We start from the raw sequence: 24422 nt of genomic DNA, 5'->3' as shown, positions 1-24422 counted from the left end.
ACTCGTGTAGTAAAGTGGTGATCAAATTCATATAATCCAGAATATCAATACTGGATGCCTACCAGTTATCTGGTCAGTTAATCATTACATGACATGAGACAAGGTAGGGCAAAGTAAAAAACGGTAAAAACAAGTAGCACAGTCAGGTTCTGGTTGGAAGCACAGCCCTTTAAAAAAGGAAAGAAGTCATGATTATGTAAGGACTCACCAATTTATGTTAAAAAGAGCTCCTCATCAGGTGCATGGCGCGTCCACAGGGGGAGAAACACATTCGTTCCCTAAAGTATAATGGTGTTATGGGGAAAAGTAAAGGCACAGGAAGATATCAAAAACATGAAGTCATTGGAGAGAGATCTCCACTAAGTAACACGAGAACATATTAAAAAGAGCGTGTGGCACCTCTCGTGTGCACTGGTACTCTGATATTAAATGTGGTTACCCAGGTGCAGTTAACCGGGGATGGGACTGAGATGTGCAAGGCCCAAATGGTAAAAGGTCTGTGTTCAAAAGTAATGAATCGGAGTGACCGATTCTAACTTATTGTGAGCTTAAGTTAGGAATCAGCATTTCTTCGCTGCTAAGCCCAGTGTAATTTGGGCGTGTCGAAGTGCTCACATGCAAGCTATACAAGCGTGTACCGATGGTGGGCAGTGAATCGGAATCCTGCGTTTGTTTTACAAGTGTCTAAAGCGCCCATGGTCTACCTAGGTATTCGGAATCCACCCTCCAAAACGCGCGCTGGTATGTACTTACTACACAGACATCCCCTGGAGGTTATTCAACCTGCCCGCGTCGCCGAACCCGGAAGCTGGATAGTGGGTCGGTTACGCATACATTTATTCAGGCCAGGATTGGATGTTAGCCCGACACGTGACTGCAAGCGGACCAATCACGGTCTTAGTGACAGATCTCGGTGGCCAATTGTGTGGGTTGGTATGGCGTTGATGTGTCTTAAGCAATCAATGGTGAGATGGAGGCATTGACATAATAGCGGCTATAGAGAGGTTTAGTGTGGTAGGCGCCATGTTGGCACGGGCAAAATGTGGAGCGTACCATGTGTTTGAAACGTAATGTTGCCCCATGGAGGGGATACGTCTAAATAATCTCTACAAAAAATGAAATACATAATACTGGGATCGAGGCGTCGCTCTTCACGATCGCCATGTTACGGGCAGACAAGGAGTGGTCCTCTAATACTTTATGGGATTGAAAGATGTTAGTCACGTGTGTTTGCTATGGATGACTAACGTATCACACATCCCACAGTTACTATTCTTAGTAAGTGGTTCTTCACTCACGTGCTGAGTAGGGGTAGCAAACTCGGGTGCCATGATGTAATGGTGTTGGTCTATAAAACCAAGATGGTTAATAATAAGAGAACTCATGGGCTGAAATGATAATGTATATAAGGAATATATACGGTAAAAAAGGGGGTCACTGAAGATTATACCCCTGGTATGTCATATAGAGGTGGGTTAAGGTCGAAGACCAAGTATCAATCGGTACCTAGGGTAGTGTGAGTATTATCCTGCCCCCTCAGCTATATCGGAAGACCCGTATCCTATCGGTTAGATATCATTGACCAGGGTATATCGTCGTTGAGGCCAAGTCTGTCCAATGAAAGGCGATGTACCCAGCGTTGTTCGAGCCTGAGTAGGGCATGTTGAGACATAACAGGTTGGCTCTCAAGGACAATCCAACGTAGATCAGTCGGGCTGTGTTTGCATGCAAGACAATGGCTGTAGAGTTTTGTGGTGGTTTTACCACATCTAATGTTGCTCTTATGTTCGGTGATGCGTGTTTTCACAGCTCGTGTCGTCATCCCTATATACTGGAGGTCACAAGGGCAAATTAGTAGATAGACACAGTTCGTAGAATTACAATTAGTGTGTCTTTTGAGGGCCCATTCGAAAGAGTCAGTAAGGCGAATAGATTTGGCCACAATTGTTTGCCCACAGCAGGAGCACCCTCCACAAGTGTAATGCCCCTGTACAGGTGGAAGGTTCCAGAGGGTGTTGTGTGTTGGATTTGTTTGTTTTTTCGGTCTCGTGTGTATCAGGGTGTCCTTCAAATTGTTAGTCCTTTTGAAAGCGAAACGTGGAGGGGGAATCGTGAGTGTGCCTGCAGATAGTATTCCCCAGTGTTTCTTTATCACTTTCTTAAGGTTGTTGGACTCTGGTGTGAAGGATGTGACACATGTGATAATCTCTCTGGTGTCTTTTGGTCTTACTTCCAGAAGCGCCTCACGGTTGTTATTTCTTGCTCGTTTCATTGAGTTGTAAACCACTCGGGGAGGATAGCCTCTTTGAGTCAAGTTCCCTGACAAGATGTTGGCCTCAATTTTGTAGTCTGTGATGGAACTACAATTTCTCCTAAGTCGAAGGAATTGGCCGAACGGCAAATTGTCGCGCAGGGCTTTGGGGGGATGGCTGTTATAGAGGAGTAAACTGTTCTTATCAGTGGGTTTCCTGTAGAGAGTAGTGCTTAACCCTGTGGGTGTCAATCTGATGTTCAAGTCCAGGAAGGGGATATCTGAGTTAGAGATATGACTAGTGAATTTTAAAAACTGATTTTTGGTGTTGATCCATTCACAGAATTCGTGACAGGTTGTTAAATCACCTTTCCATAGGATCATGACATCATCGATGTATCTTTTCCACAGGGTTAGATTAGGTCCAAAGGGGTTGTCCTCGTTCATTATTACTGTCTCTTCAAATGCTGCCATATACAGGCAGGCCACACTAGGGGCAAAGGTACTCCCCATCGATGTACCTTGGGACTGATGGTAAAGGTTGTCTTTGAATGCAAAATAGTTCTCGGTGAGAGCTAATGTTGCCAGATCCATGATAAATGTTATAGGAGTGGGAGATGTCCATTCCTTTTTCCGTAGGGCCGCCTCTATCACCGTCAGAGTAGCTTGTTGCGGGATGTTGGTGTAGAGGGCCTCTACATCAAGGGTCACTAGGAAGTCAACATTCTCGGTGTTCTCTATTCCCTCAATAATATTCAAAATGTCAGTTGTGTCCCTGACATAAGAAGGTGTCTCTTTTACCAAGGGTTGTAGGACGACTGGACGAATTTAACAGCTTTGAAAAAAGAATGGTTAAAAATAACCATACATGGGGCTATGATGACTGAGTACCTTAGGGCCAACATCGCCCCTAATGGTCTCATCGTTAATTTAGTACCCCGTCTATTTCTGGATGACCCACTATTCAAGAAAGAGTGGTCCCTGGTGTCGTGGAAATGCACCAGGGACTTACTAGTACTTATCATAGGGACAGCCAAGAGGTTGGCCGATTGCATCCTTACACGCATTCAAGATCTTGAAAGCACAATGAAACCTATCACTCAATCTGCTGTTTTTAAAACTAAACTAGCAGAGATTAATCAGGAGATTGCTGAAAGTAGGGAGTTTTTGCTTAAACAAAAAATAACGAAACTACAGAAAGACATCACCAGATTCGACAAAGAGAGAGTATTTCCTTACCTAAAAGCAGACTACACGTCCAACAAGACAGACTATTCAAGTGATGAAGAATCTAATCACAGCAGAAGAGGGTCGTCTAGTGGATCCAGTACAGGGAGTTGGAACAATAAAAATCAGAGGAAGACCAACACACGGTCATACCAGAACCAAGGTGGTCCGATGTTTCCTGTCCCCCCTCAACCTCCTTTTTGGCAATATCCCATGTTTCCTCAGTACCCGCCACAATTCTATCCTGGTAACAACCCGAAACCTTTTTTAGGCAGAGGCTGGGGCAGAGGAAGAGGGCGAAGGCGAGGACAACAACAAACTACCACCCATGTCCAGTGGCAAGATCAACCGCAACCGCAGCCACAAATGGAAACTCGGAGCAGAAGGAGGGGCCAGAGGGATTAGTTATCAACCTTTCCCATAGACCCCTCAGCAACACAGAGGAGGATGTACTAAAGAAAGGTCTGGGCTTCGTACCTACTCCTAGAGTAGATAAATTCGAATTAATCTGCGAGGTCCAGAATTTCTTTCGGAAAATACGCCTAAAAGCATTTTTTCAGGACGAATTGACTTCTGAACCTAGTGATACAGGCCTGCATAAAGCTTCCACCTTTACTCCGACAAACAGCATGATTCCCTCGGAGGTCCTCACCTTCGAGAAGGCTGTGTTAAAAGACCTGGACAAAATACAGAGTAGAACCACTGTGTACAACAACTTTACTGCAAAAGAAAGAGATGCGGCCAGAACACTAGCAACTGATATGTCCATCACCATCAAACAGGCAGACAAGGGAGGTGCGACTGTTATCCAGTCCACTAGCGATTATGAAACGGAATGTCTTCGCCAACTTGGCGATAGGAAATATTATACACCTATTGACACCGATCCCACGCCTAGATTAAGTTCAACAATAGCTAGTAAGATCTTGGAGGCCGAAGCCAATGGCTGGATCACGAAAAAAGAAGCAGACTTCCTTAGCACCACCAAACCTGTCGTACCATATTTCTATACATTACCTAAGGTACATAAAGGCGTTACCCCTGTTCCCGGCAGACCAATTGTCTCCGGAATAGGTTCCCTCTTGGAACCTCTTTCCAAGTTCTGTGATTGCTTCCTACAACCCTTGGTAAAAGAGACACCTTCTTATGTCAGGGACACAACTGACATTTTGAATATTATTGAGGGAATAGAGAACACCGAGAATGTTGACTTCCTAGTGACCCTTGATGTAGAGGCCCTCTACACCAACATCCCGCAACAAGCTACTCTGACGGTGATAGAGGCGGCCCTACGGAAAAAGGAATGGACATCTCCCACTCCTATAACATTTATCATGGATCTGGCAACATTAGCTCTCACCGAGAACTATTTTGCATTCAAAGACAACCTTTACCATCAGTCCCAAGGTACATCGATGGGGAGTACCTTTGCCCCTAGTGTGGCCTGCCTGTATATGGCAGCATTTGAAGAGACAGTAATAATGAACGAGGACAACCCCTTTGGACCTAATCTAACCCTGTGGAAAAGATACATCGATGATGTCATGATCCTATGGAAAGGTGATTTAACAACCTGTCACGAATTCTGTGAATGGATCAACACCAAAAATCAGTTTTTAAAATTCACTAGTCATATCTCTAACTCAGATATCCCCTTCCTGGACTTGAACATCAGATTGACACCCACAGGGTTAAGCACTACTCTCTACAGGAAACCCACTGATAAGAACAGTTTACTCCTCTATAACAGCCATCACCCCAAAGCCCTGCGCGACAATTTGCCGTTCGGCCAATTCCTTCGACTTAGGAGAAATTGTAGTTCCATCACAGACTACAAAATTGAGGCCAACATCTTGTCAGGGAACTTGACTCAAAGAGGCTATCCTCCCCGAGTGGTTTACAACTCAATGAAACGAGCAAGAAATAACAACCGTGAGGCGCTTCTGGAAGTAAGACCAAAAGACACCAGAGAGATTATCACATGTGTCACATCCTTCACACCAGAGTCCAACAACCTTAAGAAAGTGATAAAGAAACACTGGGGAATACTATCTGCAGGCACACTCACGATTCCCCCTCCACGTTTCGCTTTCAAAAGGACTAACAATTTGAAGGACACCCTGATACACACGAGACCGAAAAAACAAACAAATCCAACACACAACACCCTCTGGAACCTTCCACCTGTACAGGGGCATTACACTTGTGGAGGGTGCTCCTGCTGTGGGCAAACAATTGTGGCCAAATCTATTCGCCTTACTGACTCTTTCGAATGGGCCCTCAAAAGACACACTAATTGTAATTCTACGAACTGTGTCTATCTACTAATTTGCCCTTGTGACCTCCAGTATATAGGGATGACGACACGAGCTGTGAAAACACGCATCACCGAACATAAGAGCAACATTAGATGTGGTAAAACCACCACAAAACTCTACAGCCATTGTCTTGCATGCAAACACAGCCCGACTGATCTACGTTGGATTGTCCTTGAGAGCCAACCTGTTATGTCTCAACATGCCCTACTCAGGCTCGAACAACGCTGGGTACATCGCCTTTCATTGGACAGACTTGGCCTCAACGACGATATACCCTGGTCAATGATATCTAACCGATAGGATACGGGTCTTCCGATATAGCTGAGGGGGCAGGATAATACTCACACTACCCTAGGTACCGATTGATACTTGGTCTTCGACCTTAACCCACCTCTATATGACATACCAGGGGTATAATCTTCAGTGACCCCCTTTTTTACCGTATATATTCCTTATATACATTATCATTTCAGCCCATGAGTTCTCTTATTATTAACCATCTTGGTTTTATAGACCAACACCATTACATCATGGCACCCGAGTTTGCTACCCCTACTCAGCACGTGAGTGAAGAACCACTTACTAAGAATAGTAACTGTGGGATGTGTGATACGTTAGTCATCCATAGCAAACACACGTGACTAACATCTTTCAATCCCATAAAGTATTAGAGGACCACTCCTTGTCTGCCCGTAACATGGCGATCGTGAAGAGCGACGCCTCGATCCCAGTATTATGTATTTCATTTTTTGTAGAGATTATTTAGACGTATCCCCTCCATGGGGCAACATTACGTTTCAAACACATGGTACGCTCCACATTTTGCCCGTCCCAACATGGCGCCTACCACACTAAACCTCTCTATAGCCGCTATTATGTCAATGCCTCCATCTCACCATTGATTGCTTAAGACACATCAACGCCATACCAACCCACACAATTGGCCACCGAGATCTGTCACTAAGACCGTGATTGGTCCGCTTGCAGTCACGTGTCGGGCTAACATCCAATCCTGGCCTGAATAAATGTATGCGTAACCGACCCACTATCCAGCTTCCGGGTTCGGCGACGCGGGCAGGTTGAATAACCTCCAGGGGATGTCTGTGTAGTAAGTACATACCAGCGCGCGTTTTGGAGGGTGGATTCCGAATACCTAGGTAGACCATGGGCGCTTTAGACACTTGTAAAACAAACGCAGGATTCCGATTCACTGTCCACCATCGGTACACGCTTGTATAGCTTGCATGTGAGCACTTCGACACGCCCAAATTACACTGGGCTTAGCAGCGAAGAAATGCTGATTCCTAACTTAAGCTCACAATAAGTTAGAATCGGTCACTCCGATTCATTACTTTTGAACACAGACCTTTTACCATTTGGGCCTTGCACATCTCAGTCCCATCCCCGGTTAACTGCACCTGGGTAACCACATTTAATATCAGAGTACCAGTGCACACGAGAGGTGCCACACGCTCTTTTTAATATGTTCTCGTGTTACTTAGTGGAGATCTCTCTCCAATGACTTCATGTTTTTGATATCTTCCTGTGCCTTTACTTTTCCCCATAACACCATTATACTTTAGGGAACGAATGTGTTTCTCCCCCTGTGGACGCGCCATGCACCTGATGAGGAGCTCTTTTTAACATAAATTGGTGAGTCCTTACATAATCATGACTTCTTTCCTTTTTTAAAGGGCTGTGCTTCCAACCAGAACCTGACTGTGCTACTTGTTTTTACCGTTTTTTACTTTGCCCTACCTTGTCTCATGTCATGTAATGATTAACTGACCAGATAACTGGTAGGCATCCAGTATTGATATTCTGGATTATATGAATTTGATCACCACTTTACTACACGAGTGGTGTTCGACTCAACTTTTGTGTTATAATGCCTATAATGCCGAGGGTGGCTTTGGGTTCTCATATATATTTTTATTGATTGTTTCCTTTCCCTAGGTGACCCCCTCTTAAATCAAATACATAAGGTAGGGGCGCCTATTAAGGGTTGACCAACATTTTTGTTCTCACCCTTGTTTTTCTCACCACACTGTAGATAGTTTTTTTCGAGCACACTTCACTTCACTATAGGTCCTGACGAAGCGCCACGAGATCCTCCTGACTCAATGCGCGCGAAACATGTTGACCATAAGAGTTGAGCGTAGCTAGCCACTCATCCGTTGTGAGCACATATAGCTTTTACGCCACTCACTCCCCTTTTTAACTAGGTGGTTGACTGAGCCAATAAACTTCAATTTCAGATTAACCAACCTTTTTAATCACCTACATCTACACTCCCGGGCCCTCACACGCATGCACCATACGGCAGGGAACAAAAGATCTCCGACAAAGAGCCCCTGTATGGGTGCCCGTCGGGTATTGCACCGCCGACCCGACGAGGAGCAGAACCCAGATGATGAAGCATGACACCTAGCTTGCTGGGTGTGTGAGGGTTTTAGTTCCACCCTGAAGGGATTCCCTTCCCTTGTGCACTTTCTTTCGGTAGGTTGAAGTCTGAATTGGAATACTTTATTCCCTGTCGACTTCCTGTCCTGCAGGAACTACACATCTCTTGTTGACACAGTTACTTAGGGCCTATGTGTAGGACCTCGTTAAAAATAGCCCACCACTTTTTACTCTCCTTCCTTTTGTTGAACGTATTTAGCGCGGGAGTCCCCCGCAGGAGATTGTTTTCAAGGTTACCTATAGTGCCATCTGGCTCTAAGAGGACCATCTGCCCCTCCAAGTAATTATGGAAGGTGAACTAGGCATCAGCTATGGTGAAGACGCCGTATCTGACATTCTAAGAGCACCATCACTTTTGGTTACGGACAGCAACATAGCCTCAGGTTCCCAGTCGGACGACTGGACGAATTTAACAGCTTTGAAAAAAGAATGGTTAAAAATAACCATACATGGGGCTATGATGACTGAGTACCTTAGGGCCAACATCGCCCCTAATGGTCTCATCGTTAATTTAGTACCCCGTCTATTTCTGGATGACCCACTATTCAAGAAAGAGTGGTCCCTGGTGTCGTGGAAATGCACCAGGGACTTACTAGTACTTATCATAGGGACAGCCAAGAGGTTGGCCGATTGCATCCTTACACGCATTCAAGATCTTGAAAGCACAATGAAACCTATCACTCAATCTGCTGTTTTTAAAACTAAACTAGCAGAGATTAATCAGGAGATTGCTGAAAGTAGGGAGTTTTTGCTTAAACAAAAAATAACGAAACTACAGAAAGACATCACCAGATTCGACAAAGAGAGAGTATTTCCTTACCTAAAAGCAGACTACACGTCCAACAAGACAGACTATTCAAGTGATGAAGAATCTAATCACAGCAGAAGAGGGTCGTCTAGTGGATCCAGTACAGGGAGTTGGAACAATAAAAATCAGAGGAAGACCAACACACGGTCATACCAGAACCAAGGTGGTCCGATGTTTCCTGTCCCCCCTCAACCTCCTTTTTGGCAATATCCCATGTTTCCTCAGTACCCGCCACAATTCTATCCTGGTAACAACCCGAAACCTTTTTTAGGCAGAGGCTGGGGCAGAGGAAGAGGGCGAAGGCGAGGACAACAACAAACTACCACCCATGTCCAGTGGCAAGATCAACCGCAACCGCAGCCACAAATGGAAACTCGGAGCAGAAGGAGGGGCCAGAGGGATTAGTTATCAACCTTTCCCATAGACCCCTCAGCAACACAGAGGAGGATGTACTAAAGAAAGGTCTGGGCTTCGTACCTACTCCTAGAGTAGATAAATTCGAATTAATCTGCGAGGTCCAGAATTTCTTTCGGAAAATACGCCTAAAAGCATTTTTTCAGGACGAATTGACTTCTGAACCTAGTGATACAGGCCTGCATAAAGCTTCCACCTTTACTCCGACAAACAGCATGATTCCCTCGGAGGTCCTCACCTTCGAGAAGGCTGTGTTAAAAGACCTGGACAAAATACAGAGTAGAACCACTGTGTACAACAACTTTACTGCAAAAGAAAGAGATGCGGCCAGAACACTAGCAACTGATATGTCCATCACCATCAAACAGGCAGACAAGGGAGGTGCGACTGTTATCCAGTCCACTAGCGATTATGAAACGGAATGTCTTCGCCAACTTGGCGATAGGAAATATTATACACCTATTGACACCGATCCCACGCCTAGATTAAGTTCAACAATAGCTAGTAAGATCTTGGAGGCCGAAGCCAATGGCTGGATCACGAAAAAAGAAGCAGACTTCCTTAGCACCACCAAACCTGTCGTACCATATTTCTATACATTACCTAAGGTACATAAAGGCGTTACCCCTGTTCCCGGCAGACCAATTGTCTCCGGAATAGGTTCCCTCTTGGAACCTCTTTCCAAGTTCTGTGATTGCTTCCTACAACCCTTGGTAAAAGAGACACCTTCTTATGTCAGGGACACAACTGACATTTTGAATATTATTGAGGGAATAGAGAACACCGAGAATGTTGACTTCCTAGTGACCCTTGATGTAGAGGCCCTCTACACCAACATCCCGCAACAAGCTACTCTGACGGTGATAGAGGCGGCCCTACGGAAAAAGGAATGGACATCTCCCACTCCTATAACATTTATCATGGATCTGGCAACATTAGCTCTCACCGAGAACTATTTTGCATTCAAAGACAACCTTTACCATCAGTCCCAAGGTACATCGATGGGGAGTACCTTTGCCCCTAGTGTGGCCTGCCTGTATATGGCAGCATTTGAAGAGACAGTAATAATGAACGAGGACAACCCCTTTGGACCTAATCTAACCCTGTGGAAAAGATACATCGATGATGTCATGATCCTATGGAAAGGTGATTTAACAACCTGTCACGAATTCTGTGAATGGATCAACACCAAAAATCAGTTTTTAAAATTCACTAGTCATATCTCTAACTCAGATATCCCCTTCCTGGACTTGAACATCAGATTGACACCCACAGGGTTAAGCACTACTCTCTACAGGAAACCCACTGATAAGAACAGTTTACTCCTCTATAACAGCCATCACCCCAAAGCCCTGCGCGACAATTTGCCGTTCGGCCAATTCCTTCGACTTAGGAGAAATTGTAGTTCCATCACAGACTACAAAATTGAGGCCAACATCTTGTCAGGGAACTTGACTCAAAGAGGCTATCCTCCCCGAGTGGTTTACAACTCAATGAAACGAGCAAGAAATAACAACCGTGAGGCGCTTCTGGAAGTAAGACCAAAAGACACCAGAGAGATTATCACATGTGTCACATCCTTCACACCAGAGTCCAACAACCTTAAGAAAGTGATAAAGAAACACTGGGGAATACTATCTGCAGGCACACTCACGATTCCCCCTCCACGTTTCGCTTTCAAAAGGACTAACAATTTGAAGGACACCCTGATACACACGAGACCGAAAAAACAAACAAATCCAACACACAACACCCTCTGGAACCTTCCACCTGTACAGGGGCATTACACTTGTGGAGGGTGCTCCTGCTGTGGGCAAACAATTGTGGCCAAATCTATTCGCCTTACTGACTCTTTCGAATGGGCCCTCAAAAGACACACTAATTGTAATTCTACGAACTGTGTCTATCTACTAATTTGCCCTTGTGACCTCCAGTATATAGGGATGACGACACGAGCTGTGAAAACACGCATCACCGAACATAAGAGCAACATTAGATGTGGTAAAACCACCACAAAACTCTACAGCCATTGTCTTGCATGCAAACACAGCCCGACTGATCTACGTTGGATTGTCCTTGAGAGCCAACCTGTTATGTCTCAACATGCCCTACTCAGGCTCGAACAACGCTGGGTACATCGCCTTTCATTGGACAGACTTGGCCTCAACGACGATATACCCTGGTCAATGATATCTAACCGATAGGATACGGGTCTTCCGATATAGCTGAGGGGGCAGGATAATACTCACACTACCCTAGGTACCGATTGATACTTGGTCTTCGACCTTAACCCACCTCTATATGACATACCAGGAGTATAATCTTCAGTGACCCCCTTTTTTACCGTATATATTCCTTATATACATTATCATTTCAGCCCATGAGTTCTCTTATTATTAACCATCTTGGTTTTATAGACCAACACCATTACATCATGGCACCCGAGTTTGCTACCCCTACTCAGCACGTGAGTGAAGAACCACTTACTAAGAATAGTAACTGTGGGATGTGTGATACGTTAGTCATCCATAGCAAACACACGTGACTAACATCTTTCAATCCCATAAAGTATTAGAGGACCACTCCTTGTCTGCCCGTAACATGGCGATCGTGAAGAGCGACGCCTCGATCCCAGTATTATGTATTTCATTTTTTGTAGAGATTATTTAGACGTATCCCCTCCATGGGGCAACATTACGTTTCAAACACATGGTACGCTCCACATTTTGCCCGTGCCAACATGGCGCCTACCACACTAAACCTCTCTATAGCCGCTATTATGTCAATGCCTCCATCTCACCATTGATTGCTTAAGACACATCAACGCCATACCAACCCACACAATTGGCCACCGAGATCTGTCACTAAGACCGTGATTGGTCCGCTTGCAGTCACGTGTCGGGCTAACATCCAATCCTGGCCTGAATAAATGTATGCGTAACCGACCCACTATCCAGCTTCCGGGTTCGGCGACGCGGGCAGGTTGAATAACCTCCAGGGGATGTCTGTGTAGTAAGTACATACCAGCGCGCGTTTTGGAGGGTGGATTCCGAATACCTAGGTAGACCATGGGCGCTTTAGACACTTGTAAAACAAACGCAGGATTCCGATTCACTGCCCACCATCGGTACACGCTTGTATAGCTTGCATGTGAGCACTTCGACACGCCCAAATTACACTGGGCTTAGCAGCGAAGAAATGCTGATTCCTAACTTAAGCTCACAATAAGTTAGAATCGGTCACTCCGATTCATTACTTTTGAACACAGACCTTTTACCATTTGGGCCTTGCACATCTCAGTCCCATCCCCGGTTAACTGCACCTGGGTAACCACATTTAATATCAGAGTACCAGTGCACACGAGAGGTGCCACACGCTCTTTTTAATATGTTCTCGTGTTACTTAGTGGAGATCTCTCTCCAATGACTTCATGTTTTTGATATCTTCCTGTGCCTTTACTTTTCCCCATAACACCATTATACTTTAGGGAACGAATGTGTTTCTCCCCCTGTGGACGCGCCATGCACCTGATGAGGAGCTCTTTTTAACATAAATTGGTGAGTCCTTACATAATCATGACTTCTTTCCTTTTTTAAAGGGCTGTGCTTCCAACCAGAACCTGACTGTGCTACTTGTTTTTACCGTTTTTTACTTTGCCCTACCTTGTCTCATGTCATGTAATGATTAACTGACCAGATAACTGGTAGGCATCCAGTATTGATATTCTGGATTATATGAATTTGATCACCACTTTACTACACGAGTGGTGTTCGACTCAACTTTTGTGTTATAATGCCTATAATGCCGAGGGTGGCTTTGGGTTCTCATATATATTTTTATTGATTGTTTCCTTTCCCTAGGTGACCCCCTCTTAAATCAAATACATAAGGTAGGGGCGCCTATTAAGGGTTGACCAACATTTTTGTTCTCACCCTTGTTTTTCTCACCACACTGTAGATAGTTTTTTTCGAGCACACTTCACTTCACTATAGGTCCTGACGAAGCGCCACGAGATCCTCCTGACTCAATGCGCGCGAAACATGTTGACCATAAGAGTTGAGCGTAGCTAGCCACTCATCCGTTGTGAGCACATATAGCTTTTACGCCACTCACTCCCCTTTTTAACTAGGTGGTTGACTGAGCCAATAAACTTCAATTTCAGATTAACCAACCTTTTTAATCACCTACATCTACACTCCCGGGCCCTCACACGCATGCACCATACGGCAGGGAACAAAAGATCTCCGACAAAGAGCCCCTGTATGGGTGCCCGTCGGGTATTGCACCGCCGACCCGACGAGGAGCAGAACCCAGATGATGAAGCATGACACCTAGCTTGCTGGGTGTGTGAGGGTTTTAGTTCCACCCTGAAGGGATTCCCTTCCCTTGTGCACTTTCTTTCGGTAGGTTGAAGTCTGAATTGGAATACTTTATTCCCTGTCGACTTCCTGTCCTGCAGGAACTACACATCTCTTGTTGACACAGTTACTTAGGGCCTATGTGTAGGACCTCGTTAAAAATAGCCCACCACTTTTTACTCTCCTTCCTTTTGTTGAACATAAAGGGGGGCAGCCATGACAAAATGGTGGCCTGGAAAAACTGAGATCATTTTTTAGATAAGGGTGATTTATGGAGTATCGATTACATACATGGAAATAATCTGGCTTTTGCATATCGGTGGCACCCATGGAATGTAGTTGGACCTATGACAAAATGCTAGCCCTGGCACAACGGAGCTGATTTTAGAAACATGTTGCCATCCATTGCACATTTTCTTTAAATGCAGTCAGCTCCTGGGGAGCGTCCGGTTTCATTGGCTTGGCACCCATGAAAGGATTTGAAAGTGTAATGACTGCCATTTCACAGCCTATGGCTTTTTTTTTTTTTAATGTATTTGGAAATTGTGCTTTACAATGCAGTACTTGATTACATTCTTTAAAAAAATGTTCTTGGGGGTGGAAAGCCCCTGGTAGAGGCCGGCATTCTTGCTTTGCCCGCTCACTGCAATTGAGGGCAAGTATTACGTTCAAGAACTTTCAAAGATGAAGTCGGCCTCATAATATGGGCGGGATCTAAAATACACCTTTGTCTGTATTATGTTGTTATATTAATCATGCAGTTATAATGGAACATCATCAGTGTCAATTATTGTGATGTCATCATGGTTAAGGGCATGCCACATGACTTCCTGGAGAAAAAAAATCAGGATCAAGGGTCACTTCCTGTGATGTCATTGAGGTCAAAATGAAGGTAATGTAACTTCCGCTCCTCCTGGCATTTTGGTGAATGGAAGCTCATGTATTCTACTAGAATATTGTGTACAATATATATCCTTAGGATACATAGATACAAAGTTAACATCAATAAATCTATACTAATCTATATAAATTGACCTTCACAGTACTGTGGTTGTAAATGTTCTGGCTACGATATTTTTGTAAAACAAAGTTTTTGTAGGTGATATTCTGACGTACAACTGGACTCAAGCGCACGTGCCTTTATTTGCAGGTTCTGTATTTATATGTGCTTCATCTTGGTGTGCATAAGTCACCTCGTCTGTGTCAAGTAAAATGAAAGAATGTACTCACTCTTCTGATGGATTAGAATCTGGTCCACCTGCAGAGGGTAAAAACACAGAACTGAATCTTGGGAGCACCAGATGAAGGCACAACACACTGTGAGCGAAGGGCCAACCACTTTCACTGATGCACCAATTAATTTGTTCATTCATCCACTCATTCATTTATGTATGCAAGCATGCATTTATTAATTCATCCATACATTCATTTATGCATGCATGTATTCATTTGTTCATTCATCCACTCATTCATTTATGTGTGCATGCATGTATTTGTTTATTCATTCATATACTCATTCATGTATGCATTTATTTATTTATTCATCAGCTCATTAATTTATGCGTGCATGTATTTATTCATTAGTTTATGTGTTTTTGCAAAGTCTATTGGTCCAGGGCTGTAACATGCACCAGTGGTCTTTGACATATGCATCAATAGTCCTAGGCAGTAACATGCATCATTGGTCACAGACATTAAACATATCAGTGGTTCCAGGCACTAACATGCATCAGTGGTCTCTGACATAATATCCGTCAGTGGCCCTAGGCAGTAACAGTGGCTTCAGATAATATATGCTTCAGTGATCCTAGGCAATACCATGCATCTGATCACTGGATCACCGAATGTGCCAGCAGAGTCGCCTCTATGAAACCAGCCAAATTCAACAAAACCTCAAATCAAGCCAGCTGGTACACCCAAGAACAAGAGCAGCCAAGCACGACTGCTACCAACTCAAGAGACATTGAAGCACCTCAAAGAACCCTGCAGACAGAGCCACCTACAAGGCAGCCCACGGCAACTACCACCAGAGCATCAAAGAAGTCAAGAGAGTGGACATCACAACCCGCATCAACACAGCAGCCAACCACACGAAATAACTCTTCAAGAGAGTCAAAGAATTCTCCAGCTGACAGCCACAGAGATCATTATTCATCCCTTCCATGAATTCTGCAACATCCTCTCAGACTGCTTCCCCGACAAGATCGCCATGTACAACAACTTTGACCCTCAGTGCTCATCCTGTACAGCCCCGGCCAACCAAAGCTAACCAGCCGAATGATCACCACCTGGTCCTTGCTCACCACCCAGACCACCTCAGCCATCATGCATCCACCCACTATGATGCACCCACCAACCCCTGCCCCCACCGCCTCTTCAACCTCGGATCCAACCCAATCAGCCCAGAACTTACTAGCATTATCTTTTCCTCCATCTCCACAGCAGCCTTCCCGAACAGCTGGAAACACGCAGAGGTCAGACCCCCCCTAAAGACTTGGTCCTCTGACCCCAGCAAACTCAAAAAGTACAGTCTTATTTTCCTGCTCCCCTACCTGGCCAAAGTACTCGAGAAGGTCATCAACCAACAGCTGACTGAATAACTGAAACAGAACCACCTACTGGACACCTCAAAAACAGGATTCCATGCAAACCACAGCACAGAGACCGCCCTGATCGCCGCCACATACGACATCAGGATCCTCCTCGACTGCAGAGAGCCTGCAGCCCTGATCCTCCTCAGCTTTTCTGCAGCGTTCGACACCTTGTCCCACCACACCCTCATCAACAGACTCTGCAGCATCGGCATATGACACCACTACATCAAGTGGATAGCCTCCTTCCTGTCAGGTCGCAATCAGAGCATCCGGCCGCCTCCCTTCACCTCCAAACCCAAGAACATCATATGCGGCGTACTCCAAAGTTCATACCTCAGCCCTCCCCTCGCAGACATTGTCAGATCCCACAACCTCAACATGATCTCATACACAAACGACACACAACTCATGATCTCATTCGCCGAAGACCCGCCCACCACCAGAACCAACTTCTGCAACGCCATGACCAAAGTAGCCAACTGGATGAGGGACAACTGCCTTAAACTCATCTCTGACAGGAGAGAAGTACTTTTCTTTGAGAAGAACACTTCCATCTGGGACCACAGCTGGTGGCTGACTGAACTCGGACCCACGCACACACCAACAGACCTGGCATGCAACCTAGGCATCCTCCTGGACTGCCAAATGACCATGAAACAGCAAGTCAACTCAATCGCCACCACCTGCTTCTACACTCTCCACAGAATCATCCGATGGATCCCAACCAACACCAGAAAACCCATCACTCAGGCCATCATCACCAGCCGCCTTGACAATGGCAACTCTCTCCATGCTGACATCTCCGCCCAGCTCTTCAGACGACTCCAGAAGATACAGAATGCGGCAGCCAGACTCATCCTGGACCTCCCTAAAATGACCCACATCATCCCCCACCTTAGACAACTCCACTGGCTCCCATCCAGAAGAGATGCCAGTTCAAGATCCTCACTCACCCCTACAAAGCCCTACATGACCTAGGACCAGCCTAAATCAACCATCGACTGAATTTCCATCACCCCACAAGACACCTGCACTCGGTTGAGCTATCCTGTGCACTCACCCCCCACATCCTTTGCAGCAGAGGCCGCTCCTTCTCCTACATCGTCGCCAAGACCTGGAACGAATTGCCCCTTCATCTCCGAACAGCACCCGCACTGCAGGAGTTCCGAAAGAACTTCAAAACCTGGCTTGAAAGAACTTCAAGACCTGGCTTTTTGACAAAGTCCGCGCACCGTGGGTGCCCGATACCCCTAGGGGTGATAGTGTGCGCCATACACAGCCGCTTGGCTGTGGCATCTGTGCGCTCTATAAATAAAAAATAACATAACATAACATAACATAACATGGGGAGAGGATGTAGCCTTACGGCTAGACCGGTCAACCTCAGACCTGGTGAACCGGGTTCGAGTCTCGGCAACGACGCTCAACATCCTGTGATTCTGGGCAAATCACTTAATCTCCCCGTGCCTACAAAAATGAATAAATTAATCTGTAACAAAACTGATGCTCATGTAAAACGCTCTGATACCCAATGCCTCGGGTCTAGTTCATGCTATATAAAACTCTAAAAAAATAAAATAAAATACAAATGCTTTCGATTTGATCAGTGGTCCTATGCAGTAACATGCATCTGTGATCTCTGACATTATAAACACCAGTGGTTCTAGGCAGTAACATGCATCAGTGGTCTCAGACGTTATATACATCCGCGGTCCTGGGCAGCATATCTTTAAAAAGCCTTATGAGGTCTGTGTTTCAGTGACCTCAGGAAGCACAATCAATGGCCCATGGAAGCAAATGCTCTGCAATGGCTTGCAAAGTAATGACCAATAGCACCCTTACTCAGCAGTCAGAATGAAAGGACCTACATTAGTGGCATTACACATTAACAAGCATGAATGGCCCCACACAGTAACAAATGCAAATACAACAATTGATGGACAGTATGTCGAACAATGTCAAACCTTCCCCCCAGTACAGAGATCTGGGCCTAAATCCATAGTTTTTCTGCTCCCCACACCATTTCAGTTTAAACCCAGCCATATGCAAATCAGTCTTGACACTGTTCCCCATGGTAACAGTCCAGCCTGAACTGCCAGGCTAGGTTCAAGCTAGCCTGTCTGAAGAGGGGTGATGCCCTGAAACCGGTCCCAGGATGCTCGTTCGTGCAGTTCGGGCTGGACTGTTCCCAGGAGGTACAGGGTCAAGACTAATTTGCATATGGCTGGGTCTAAACTGGGGTGACATGGTGAGCAAAAGAACAATAGATTTAGGCCAAGATCTCTGTACTGGGGTGAATGTTCTACATGGTTCAACATTCTGTCTGGTATGCAGACATAAAATCAATGTCTAATTATCGATATACCATTATATCGATGTTTAAATATCGATATGACAGACTATCGACCATCAAGAATATCGTCGACCAGAATATCGACATTCAGGTAAGAAATATTGTTTTAATTACTATCGATGTTAGTAATATCGTTAGTAAAAATATCGTTGTTAATAATATCAAATTTTGTTTTAGTGTTTTGTATGTTAGTATATGTGTTAAAAGTATAGCTTATTTTTTTATTTTTTACAAGTAATTAATTTTATGTTAATAAATGTTTGCATATTTTAGTTCCATAGTGGGTTGTGGGTTTATAGGGGAATCGGGTGGGAAGTAATTTAATTATAATATATTTAATAATAATTTAGAAGTTATTAATTTAAAAAAAACATAAATATTGCGTTTTAGTACCGTAGCGGGTTGTGAGTTTATAGGGGAATAGGGTGGGAAGTAATTTAATTTAAATTAATTATTTAATAATTGTATTAATTAATAATTTATATTGTTAATTGTGTTAATGTTATTAATGAATTATTAATTGGTTATTAATAATTAATTGGTAAATATGTTAATTGTGTATTTTTGTGAGGAGTGGGTTGTGGTTTTATGGGGGAGTAGGGTGGGAAGTAATTTAAATATAATTATTTACTTAATAATTTTATTAATTAATGTCTATGTAAATACTATTTTATATTGTTATTTTTTTATTCATTAGTTATTAATTGGATATTAATTATTAATAAATAATTAGTAAATATGTTAATTGTGTAATTTTTTATGAGTTGGTTGTGGGTTGATAGGGGTGTAGGGTGGGAAGTAATAATAAAACGTATTATTTTTTAAATACAATGGGGTCGATTCCGATCCTGGATTTTTTTCCCATACGACTTGTATCCGTATTTTTTTACGTACGAATCGTACAAGCCCAGTATAAACGGTGAAGTACAATTTGTACATGAAAAATACATACGAATCGCCTCGGGAAACCCGGACAGTTTTACATACAAAACGTAAAACTGAAGTCCGAGCGCGCAAGTACGATCCGTACCGCCCGTCCGAAAACACAAGCGCATGGAAAAGGCTCCGTACGGAGCGAACTTTGTACGAGCCCTACCCCGAGTACACTTGTGCCCGGGGTACGAGTCGTACGGCCCCCCTAGCCACCCACCCCTCCCGCGTACATCCGCACCGTACCCCCCACCCCCCGTATGTACGGACCGTACCCCCCACCACCCCCGCATGTCCGCACCGTACCCCAGGCGTACCCCCCACCTGCATTTGTCCGCACCGTACCCCAGGCGTACCCCCCCACCCGCGTATGTACGCACCGTACCCCAGGCGTACCCCCCACCCGCATATGTATGCACCGTACCCCAGTCGTACCCCAATCCTCGCGTATGAACATACGGGGGTGGGGGGGTACGGTCCATACATATGCAATGTTGGGGTATGCACCGTACATGATGACACGTACGATGTGGATGATGGCGTGTACGTCGCGTAGCGGGCCCCCTTTTCCTCGTGCTTCGCGGCGTACTTAGCTTTTCCGGCACTTTTTGGCTCCCGTAAAAATATAGCCGTGCGGAGTGCTGTGGGTACGAATCGTACTTGCTGGTCTGTAAAACGCTGCCTGACTCCGTGTGGACGTCGCGTACGCGCTGTCCAGGATCGGAATTGTATGTATTTTTTAGCCGTACGGTGTTTTTTACGATTCGTACGGAAATGGTATTTCTGTACGAATCGTACTTGCTGGTTTGTACGGTGGAATTCCCGGGTACGAGTCGTACGGAGAAAACGCTCCGTACGACCATTTGTACCCGGGTTTTACAGGATCGGAATCGGCACCAATATGTATTTAAAGTAATTTTATAGTGTTAATTGTGTGAACTAATTTATTTTTGCTTGTTTTTAATTTCCTTGTTAATAGTTTTAGGTAATCAATTAGTTGTTAAATAATTATATTAATTGTGCAATATTTTACAATATTGGTGGTGACGTCTATAGGGGAATATAGTGGGAGGTAAATTATTTTTGCAAAATTAATTATTTGTTAATTAATGTTAATTATTTTGCAGGAGTGGGAATACTAAATTATTCCCCTCCGCTATCCAACACTTTCCCTACTGTTACACTTGGTGGAGTGGGAATAGTAAATTATTCCCACCCGCTATCCAACACTTTCCCTACTGTTGCACTCGCTGAAGTGGGAATAGTAATTTTTATCCACCCGCTATCCAACACTTTCCCTACTGTTGCACTCACTGGAGTGGGAATAGTAATTTTTACCCACCCGCTATCCAACACTTTCTCTACTGTTGCACTCACTGGAGTGGGAATAGTAATTTTTACATATCCGCTATCCAACACTTTCCCTACTGTTGCACTCGCTGGAGTGGGAATAGTAATTTTTACCCACCCGCTATCCAACACTTTCCCTACTGTTGCACTCACTGGAGTGGGAATAGTAATTTTTACATACCCGCTATCCAACACTTCCCCTACTGTTGCACTCCCTGGAGTTGATATAGTAATTTAGTTTGCGGAGCATTTCATTAAAACCACTAGCGGAGCCAGCTACTAAACTGCACCCACAGATGCTTTGATAAAGCAACTTTACATGCTAAAAAGCATATAACAAATTCACAAAAGTGAACTTTGAAAATGAAAATATCAGGCAATGAGAGAGGGGATGATTTTTGGGTCACCCCTGACCTAGTTGGAGGACCAAGCAGATGCATTGAACACAAAGAGCATATCATGCTGAACGATTCACTGGTGGTCCCATCCTCTTAGGACCACCCCAAGCACAGTTATGGGCAAAAACACAATCCCAACCAAAGGCCCTGCAAAGCATTATGGGACGAGATTAGCAGTGGGCAGTGAATATTATATTATCCAATATCAAAATAATTCTAAGATTGTGGGTTCTGCTGAGTGGTGCCAGGTCTAGCCCAGTGAAGGAGCAGTAAGTGCGCCAGGCATAGGGCAAAGGTCAAGAACAGCCTATGACAACCCAGGGCGGGCCGGTGGTCTCCATGCAGAATGCCACCAGTATGGCAGCCCCTTTGTCTCAAACGTGCAAAGGGCAAGAGAGGAGTTATTTTATTCCAGGTTCTGCAGTGCCAGGAGAGGGACCTTTTCCATTTACATATACATCTCATGCATGGCAACAGCACTCTGCTTTGAGGAGGAGGAGGAGGAAGAGGAGGAGGAGGAGGAGGAGGAGGAGGAGGACGATGAGGATGACTATTATTATTATAGGGATAAACACATGTTCAGCCTGGCATTAATGATGAGAGCTGCATGACTGGATAGGCTGAGGCTGGCAGAGCTGACAGATTAGACGTGCAGAGAAAGTGGAGGAGACATAGCTAGGGTAGGGTAAAGCTGGAAAACTGAGAATAAAATGAAAAGCCTAGGAGGAAGGCAGTGACGGTGTCTCACCTGTGTCAGGTATTCCAGCCCCGGAGGTATGTTGGGCAGTGCCGCCATGTATGGCACTGGCTGAAAGCCTGAGGCGCCAGCTGCTTGGTGCGACTGCGATGGCCCAGCCTCGGTGCCCTGGTACTGCTGAGGCTGGGACTGAATTCTGCCATCTGATGAGGGAGGAAAGACAAGACAGCATTAACCACCCACCTCTCCTCCTTACCCTGCCATGGAACCGTCACTACTATTACTTCCGGGTGGCTCTCTATGGGCTTTGATTGTGGGCTTGTTATGAGACTTTCCTACAAAATGTGTAATAAGGCTTCAAGCCTCCATATTTTTCTAACTAAAAGTACTTTATTTAAATGTTTTTAAACTTCACATAAGCTTCAGGAATATATAGAATAGTGTAGCATTTACAAAAAATGCACACTGCCACAAAAGAAACATAAGATATAGCTCTAGAAATTAGATATAATACTCTGCTCCTACAAAATAAACCAGTAACAATAAATCACAGTAGCAAGAACTGATTCCAGCCTAAATGATTCACAAACACGAATCTTTTCAGTGTATTTCTGAAAAATCACAGGAGTTATTTTAACCTTAAAGAAGTTCACAGCGATTAAAGACATAAGGGCAGATAAACAAGCCCCTTGCGTCACTTTCATGTCATTTTTAACATAGGAAAAGTGACGTAAGGGTGGCGCAAGGGGCTTGTAAATAACCCCCACAGAGTGCAGGATTTAAAAGATTTATGCACAAAAAGAAATAAAAAAAATGTTAATAAAGATGGAGCTGAGATCTTCTTGAAACGGGATGACAGGTAAGTTGGAAAGTATGCCATCGGAAACAGTGGTTCCAAGCAGCTACAAGTGACTAGTTAGTAACGTGTAGGAACCTTGGCACACACTGCTAGCAACTATTTGGGGCATTTTACAGTTTGATTAGCAAGTGAACTGGGATTTTTTTATATTTATTATATGTTCATATCATCATATGTGAATTCAGGTGTTTTTTTTCCAGTGTTACAAACTCATGAGAGGGAGGTGTTTTTCATAATTTTCCTTTTATTACAGGCACCGCGTGACATATCGAGCATAAGCACACGTTATAGAGACCTATGCATAAACAGCTGGTCATAGGCGTCAGTATTTCATCAAGGGAAGACAGGGAAGGAGGCACAGGTGCACAAGTGTTCGATGCTGCCTGAGAAACACGCAAAAAGCAGGAAAGGACTGGTGACTGTCGAGGACCGGCTCCTGGTGGCTGGCTCACACAGAGACTCAGAAGGTCAAGCACAATCAGTTCCGGGGTCAGGGCCAGTAGAGGTAGCAGTAGCAAGATGGCATCTGGCAACGTTCTGTTTCTTGTGTGTCTCCCGCCTTGTCCGTCACTGCTGTGCATCCCTCCCATTAGTTGTGTTGTTCATTCTTCGGTTCCTGTATTCCCTGTTCTTTTGTTGACTCACTGTCTTTCTTTGGTTTGTTTTCTGCTCTCAAAGGACATAGGACTGACTGGTTCCATCACTACAGCTGCTTCAGAGCCTCAGGGTGTGTCCTGGTGCCCTCCAGGTTCATTATTGCCATCTCTTACGAGGTACCCGGTGAGTCCAAGCTGCCGTGCCTTTTTTTATCGACTTTGTGACATTTGTCACTACAGGGCCATCCCGCTCCAAACCTGAAATCGCCCGCTCCAACGCCATCTGCTCTGGGTGTGCAGAGGGATTATCCTGTGAGGTTACCTCACTGGTGTGGTGTGTTCTTTCTCTCCCCTTCCCTTAACTCATCCGCCTCTTTCCATGTTCTAGACTGACCCAGGAGGGCACTCATACTGTACCACCTCTCAGGAGGGACTTGTAGGGAGATTGGTAGATTATCGTCTTAGTCCAGTGCCTCGCTCTCCCTTGCGGGAAGGTGTAAATCATCAGATTAAACACTTAATTGGAGAATAAAAAGTAAGCACAGTTTTCTAATGTTGAATGTTTCTCTGAAGCAGGTCGTCACGACAAGGCTATTACGGTCTAACACATTTTTGTCACTCCCTCGTCCTTCATCCATGATCCGTCACCCCTACTCAACTCTGTCAATACTTCTGTCATAAAGGCATCTTCCTAGAAGCTGTGAAGACAGGCCATATCCTCCTATTCCTAAAGAACCCACCACTAACTCTGATGACCTTTCCAAGTACCGGCCAATCACTCACCTACCATTCATCTGCGACAGCAT

The 24422-nt window shown here is 44.7% G+C and overlaps 1 protein-coding gene across 2 annotated transcripts in view; it reads right to left on the bottom strand.

Annotated features, from left to right (window-relative positions):
• LOC146782963 (phospholipid scramblase 3-like) overlaps positions 1-24422 on the bottom strand; it is a 98513-nt gene that overhangs the window by 60315 nt on the left and 13776 nt on the right. For both annotated transcript variants that reach the window (XM_085637730.1, XM_085637731.1), the window contains exons 3-4: positions 22213-22364; positions 15070-15097 (exon numbers count right to left, since the gene is read on the bottom strand). In XM_085637730.1, the coding sequence (XP_085493856.1) occupies positions 15070-15097; positions 22213-22364 (180 nt within the window). The remainder of the gene's footprint in view (positions 1-15069; positions 15098-22212; positions 22365-24422) is intronic.

The sequence above is a fragment of the Triturus cristatus genome, chromosome 12 (assembly GCF_964204655.1).
Source record: "Triturus cristatus chromosome 12, aTriCri1.1, whole genome shotgun sequence".
NCBI lineage: Eukaryota > Metazoa > Chordata > Amphibia > Caudata > Salamandridae > Triturus > Triturus cristatus.
The sequence above is the reverse complement of the archived record's forward strand: the minus strand, read 5'-3'. Positions and strand labels throughout refer to the sequence as shown.